Genomic DNA, 6,662 nt, shown 5'->3' on the forward strand with positions numbered 1-6,662 from the left:
AACAGGCTAGCTCTAAAAACCGAGAGTTGATACCAGCGGGGGGGTTTCAGACCTGATTCCACGCCCTTCTCACCCATTGACTCCACAAACTATTTCAATGAGCGGGAGGTGTAAGAGGAAAAAAGTGTTATTTATTTTTAATTGCATCAGACAAAACCAGGAGAAACATCTACTGAACCTAAAACCTACCCCTTAAACAAGCTTATTTTTCTGTGTCACCAGTAACTCTGAGCAGACTGAAACAACTTGAAGAATCCAATTTACTTGTCTCCAGCACACTGTTTTTAGCCTACTTTCCTCAGGAAATGGGGCTTACTTATGTGATTGTGCTGTTTATATATCTCTATGCCATCACTCCCACACTAATAACTTTTGAACGTGTTGGCCAATTCCAACCAAATCTGACAGAGCGGTAGAGTTTTCAAAAATACTGAATTCCTACAAATTTAATGAAATACGTGGGTGGGCACATATTTTCCCCCACCGAGGGAAAGGCTGCAGAGTGAACTCAGCCATATTATTAGACAGAAGAGAACACACGCACGGACATGGACACACACCAGCACTGCTATAACCCCCCCGGGTGCTGGTAAATCAGAGCTCACGTTGGTCTTAAATGGGGGATACTGCACCCCTGAGCCCCAAAGGCACCGAAACGAGCATCAGGATTCCTCCACCAATGCGCCCGCTGCCTGGTTTGGGTGTTTCTCTCTGGTTTTGGTGTGGGCACTGCTGGGGAGTGTTTACTCATTTAGAAGATGTAAAGTCAATCGGACTAATTATATGAAAGCCTTTCTAGCTGGTTCCAGGTTTGTAAATCCTTGCTCTTTTCTGGTTCTGCACGTCTCTGCAAAAAAACATCACAAAGGGGAAGAGCTCGAGCCGAAGGGTCGCGCGTTTCACACCAAGCAGCTCTCCCCTTGTGGAGGTCCTTGGGCATGCTGAGGTCCTTGGGCTGAATTGCAAACCCAGGGCAGCCTTCAAGACCTTGGGGCTGAGCCTGTACGCCCACCTAATCCCACCAGCAAAGCCTAGATCCTGCCTGGATGGTTTGGCTCCTCCTTGATAGGTTTTGGAGTCTCAACAGAAGCCATTAACACAGGCAGTGAAAATTCCCGGGACGGATGTCATTTGTGGTTGGTAACCCAGCACTAATGCACAGCGCGCGTCACGTTGGAGCCTGTCTGTCCCCGGCTCGCCCAGCGAGGGACAGGCTGTGTGGCAGATCGATAAAGGGCTTTTCAACACACCAGTGACCCTTGTGCACCAGAGACGATGGCTGGGCCATAAAAAGAGCCGAGCCCCGGGCTCCCAGCGCTCGCTTTCTTCCCATGTGTCCAGTGAAGAACAGACCAAGATCGAGGGTGGTGGAGGGAGCGAGGCCGAGGGATGCAGATGTCAGGTTGCTCACAGAGCATTTTCCGGTGGGATCAGTAACCTCAAAGCAGTGCACTCCCATTCATTTGTTTCTTTGCATCTTCACTGATGATTAAAGGGGGCCTCTGGGTGGTCCTCAAATCCCACAGCTCTTCTCCTCATGGTCATGGGCTGCATCCTCCCTCCCAGCACTGCTGCTGTTCTCCAGCAGAGCTCAGGACCACATTACGCTGGCCAGTACAGGGGAGGAAGGTATTCATGCCATGACAATCCTCTCTGATTTGATTTTTTTCCTTCTCCTCCATCATAATTAGAAGGTCGTATGCCAAAAGCTCATTAAGTGAGGTACCAGGAAAAAGTTCTTTACAGAGAGGGGTGTGCAGCACCGGAACAGGCTGCCCAGCGAGGTGGTGGGGTCCCCATCCCTGCAGGGGTTTAACAGCTGTGTGGAGGTGCTGCTGAGGGACATGGATTAGGGACCCTGGCAATGCAGGGAGAATGGGTGGACTTGATGATCTTAAAGGTCTCTTCCAACCAGATGATTCCATGATTTCCACTATGGGGTGGGGTGGGAGGGGGTGTCATATATCTTCCAGCACCCACTGTCGGGGCTTTCCAAGCCTATTACACCTGGGGACAGAGGATGTTCCGCTTCTCAGACCCAGCACCCCATGGCAGTCCTGAGCTCCACATTTGCAGGATTCAGGCCTTTGTATCGCGGCACTCACGTCCCCCAATCACAGGGAAAGACCTGGTCTTCCCGCTGCTCCACAGCCCATTTCCTACCTGGCAACCTATGGGATTTTTTGCCATTTTTTTCTAACCTTTGACAACAATTCAGTACCACATCAGCTCGAAAACACCATCAAGCCCAAATATGCTCCCAAGCAGGCCTGGGAGTCTCATTCACATTGCAGGTAAGTCATCGGCAGACACACTGATAAAGATTCCAGGTGTGACTCTGCATACAAATGATCCAGCCCCAACTGTTAATCCAGCACAGGCGACTGAGGAGGTACCGAGTTCCTCCCCTAACCCCAGCCTGGCTGCTCTATGTAGCACTTGCTCAGAAACCAGCAAGAAATGACCACGCTCTACTAAACCAACCCTAAAAAGTCACACAAAGAGCTCTGAATTTGGCAGAGGAGCCTTTCCTCCTCGGCTCACCTCTTGTCTGGGAGCTCGCTCCAAGTCATGAAGATCCAGGGGCATTTTGGGAGCCACCTATAGAAGGTGTTGGAGCTGGTCCTGCTCTGAGATGGGAGTTGGACCCTGGTTCAACCTAAATTAGATGTGACCCCTTTCCCCGTCTCCCTCCTGCTGGTTTTCAGCCGGGTCAGGTCCCTCCTCAGAACTACTGAGCAATTCCCTGATGGCTACAGCCAGCCCAGGGAGCGGGGAGCTTCCGGAGGCTTGTAGAGATTATTTGGGCACTCAGCTCTGCTGCCTGCTAGCAGAGCCTCAGGCAGGGCAAACCCTCCCCAGGCATCAGCTGCAGTCTGCGATTTGACTGTTTTTCCACTCAAAACCTCTTTGGGGACCAGAAATAGCTGGAAATCCTCCTAGCACAAGCCAACCTTGGGATGGCTCCTCTTGGCTATAAGTCAGGCAGAGGATACGGGCAAACATCTCAGGAGCTCTTCTGCTAAGGGTATCATCCTGCTTATCATAGACTCATAGCGTTCTTTGGGTTGGGAGAGACATTTAAAAGTTGTCTAGTCCAACCTCTGCAGGGAGCAGGGACATCTGCACCCAGAGCAGGGGGCTCAGAGCCCCAAGGGCCAACCTGACCTGGGATGAGGCCAGCGATGGGGCTTCTCCCACCTCTTGGGGCAACCTGGGCCAGGGTCTCACCACCTTCAACATAGAACATTCCTTAGATCCAGTCTAAATCTCCCCTCTCTTAGTTCAACCATCACTCCTTGTCCTGTCCCACTGCTGAACAGCCCCTCCCCAGCTCTCTGACAGCCCCTTGAAGCACTGACAGGCCGCACTAAGGTCTCCCTGGAGCCTTCTCTGCTCTGGGCTGAACTCTCCCAGCTCTCTCAGCCTGGGTGACCCTGCACGGTCTGGTTCAGGAAGGTCGTGAATCCACAGCCCACTCAAGAGTCAGCAGAGGGACAACTCAGCTTGCATCCACCCCATCCGCACTAACGTCTCCCTGGAGCCTTCTCTGCTCTGGGCTGAACTCTCCCAGCTCTCTCAGCCTGGGTGACCCTGCACGGTCTGGTTCAGGAAGGTCGTGAATCCACAGCCCACTCAAGAGTCAGCAGAGGGACAACTCAGCTTGCATCCACCCCATTTTGAACGCCACCCATGAAGCTCGGACTAACCCAGTGGCTTGGCTTTCCAGGAGCCTGCTTGCTCCCAGTTTGGGGTCCAGATAGCACTGACCGCTTCCTGCGCTGGCAGATGCCCACCACAACACTTGCCTGCCTCCAGCAGCATCCCTAAAATAGCCCCCGACCTACCACCACGAAAAGTCTTATCCCACTTTTCCCATCAAACCGCAGCCACTGGGGCAGGACCCTGCCAAGATGCCACGTCGGGACAAGGACCACCTTACCTGGACGCTGCGATCTCCGCTTTCTGCTTGGCGATGGTGGCCGCCCGCTCAGCTGCCTCAACGGCCCGATCCACCTTCTCGCGGATCTTGCTGGCCCGCAGTGGGATGAGGTTCTTCCTCTTGCCGCTGACCAGGATGTTTTGCTTGTACTTGCCCTCCTCCTTGGTGCCATCAGGGAAGGTCATGCAGCCGTAGCCGTGGCGCTTGTTGTTGGCCCATTCTCCCTCGTACTTCAGCCCATCCGAGCGCTGGCTCACCCCGAAGCCAGACCGCTTGTCATTCTTCCACTCACCAACATAGATCTCGGTGGTGGTGGCATCAATGTCATCTTCGATGACAGAGAGCTCGGCTTCGCCCTCGCCCAGGCTGATGGTGGAGTTGATGTCGCTGGCAGTGGAGCTGACCGTGCTCATTCCGGCTTCGCTCCGGAAAGAGCTCTGCTTGCTCCGCTGGCTGGCCAAGGAGCTCTTGGACTCGGACTTACGGAGCTTAAGCCCACTTAGCAGCGACCGCCGGAAGATGCCCTTCTTCTTGCTCTTGAGGATCTCAGCGTCACTGTGGGCCATGAGGACAAAGCCACCCCGAGAGACGGCGGGGCTGCCGGCCACTGCTGGCGAGGAGTCGGGGTGCAGCGCCGTGCCATTGGTGTGCTCGCTGCGCAGGGAGTTGATGGAGGTCCTCAGGGGTGACCTGATAACCGCAGCCATTCCGTAGGGAACACTCTGCCGGACTCCGTAACCCTGGCGCATCCCTCCGACCCACTGGCCCTGGTATGTCCCTGGGAAGAGGAGACAAAAGCAAAGAGAGTTTTCATGGCACAGCATCCCGTGGACCACTAAGAGCATCAACATCACTCCACGGTGAGTCCTTCGTTAGTGGGAGCAACAAAGTGCAGCTCAGGACTCAGTCCCACCTCCGTGACAAGGATGGCAATGTCACTTTGTGGGAGGGCAAAATAACATGTCAGTTGGGTTGCTGGGATGTTGTCCAGCTGCAGCGTGGGAAGTCCAGAAACCAGCCAAGGCACCAGGGTGCTGGGAGCGATGCTTCGAGCACCTGCCCATTAGACCAACCCTTGATTTGAAAGGGAAGGGAGCAGGGAGATGGGGAGGGGGATTGTTATCCAGGAAGAGCCCCCATTCCTGTCTGTGCTGCCGGCGGGGAGAAACGCCGATGGTATGTTACGGTGCATTTATTTCTATACATAGAGCCTTTCGTCTGGTCCGTAGCAGAAGGGAGAGGCTCTATAGAAACAAAGGCATCACAGGGAGAGATCCATGTGGTTATCCTCCTGGGGAATGTGGCTGTTTTAACTCCTAGATTTGCATGGGCACTTCCTGGAATTCCTTAACTGGTCACTACTGGGATGACATGCACACAGGACCTCTCCACAGCACTGGGAATGAAGGCACAAAACCCCCGTCCAGCCCGAGAAGCACAACTGGAGCGTAACGGCTGACCTGTGCACCGGAACGTGTGGCCGTAATCTGCCCGGGGTTCATAATCCCTTTCCCTCCTGGAGCTCAGCGACTGGCATGCATTCATTTGCCGGCTGAATTGCGGGGCTTGTTTTTATTCTTAGGTCGGCTTAATCTTTTCTGGACTAGCTGGAGATGCGGTGAGGCACTGTCCACCTAAGCCCTGACAGGGCGGATTGATGAGCCTGGGGATGGCTCGTCGCCTGGCACTGGTGTTGCTGGGATGCTGTTGCCAGTCCCAGCACCCGGCTGCCCTGCTGCCTCCCATCCCCGGCCGACGACGCGAGGAGCAGGGATGGGCGCAGGCAGCACCTTGCAGCACCGGGACCTCCCTTTGTGCCAGCCCTGCTCCTGCACGCCAAGGGAGTCTTAAAATAGAACCGCTGAAACAGTGAACCTGGTGAGAACCAAGCGAAACAGCCCTGGTGAAAACAGCTCCGATGGAACCTCCCGCTCAGCCCGAGAGAGCCTTTCCAGCCCCTCTCTGTACAAGGTGCCCTTTGCCCTTAGCACTCAGGCCACAATTCGTAGACATGAGCAACCCCTCAGGTCCAGCCGAGCCAGCTCTTTTGGCTGCAAAAACATTGCTGCAGTTTTCCCTCAACATTTTCCAGCATCCCAGCGCAAAGGATTATTAAACCAGGCTGTGTCGGCCATGCCCACCCCAGATACACCCTACTCCCGTGATCCCAACCCTACATCCTTTCCTGTGTTTCATTCCTCACTCCTATCCTACCCCCAGGACTCCCTTAGGGGCTTCCACCGCCCAGACCCTGGGCTCAGTGGTAGCTCTGGAGACTGGTACCTGCTGGAGCGGCTCATGCTGAGCACGGGAACTGCTTCCTGAAAGCGTGAAACCAACGTCCAGGAACATTTTGGGGTGCATCAGCTGTCTTATCTAATACCTGGCAGTGCTTTGCACAAATCCCCCGGGTCTCGGGCACCTTTCCTGGTGCTCCAATGCAAGCAATCCTCCCAGGCCACATTATCTGGGTGACAGCCTTGAGCACCCAAAAAAAATGCCAGCCCCAAGACAGGGGACATCATGAAGACTGTCTCAGAGAAGGGACATGGAGAGGCAGGGCCAGGCGGGCAGGATTTACTGAGGGTTTATAGGATTAACTCTGGGGAGGGAGGGAGGCAGGGCACCGGGATTATGCCAGGCACCGGTGGGGCAGGGCAAGGAGGTGGCAGCAGTGCCAGCAGGGAAAAGGATAGGGGACAACCAGCAAGATGGATGG

The 6,662-nt window shown here is 54.6% G+C and overlaps 1 protein-coding gene across 1 annotated transcript; it reads right to left on the minus strand.

Annotated features, from left to right (window-relative positions):
- Nucleotides 1–3,939: 3,939 nt before the first annotated feature.
- On the minus strand, nt 3,940–4,721 carry LOC104498424 (junctophilin-3; the record flags this gene model as incomplete). Its single annotated transcript, XM_010141801.1, has 1 exon — nt 3,940–4,721. A coding segment is annotated over one exon (782 nt), but the record flags the coding sequence as incomplete, so codon positions are not given.
- Between the last annotated feature and the right edge of the window lie 1,941 nt (nt 4,722–6,662).

The sequence above is a fragment of the Buceros rhinoceros genome, unplaced genomic scaffold (assembly GCF_000710305.1).
Source record: "Buceros rhinoceros silvestris isolate BGI_N320 unplaced genomic scaffold, ASM71030v1 scaffold3018, whole genome shotgun sequence".
NCBI classification, from domain to species: Eukaryota; Metazoa; Chordata; class Aves; order Bucerotiformes; family Bucerotidae; genus Buceros; species Buceros rhinoceros.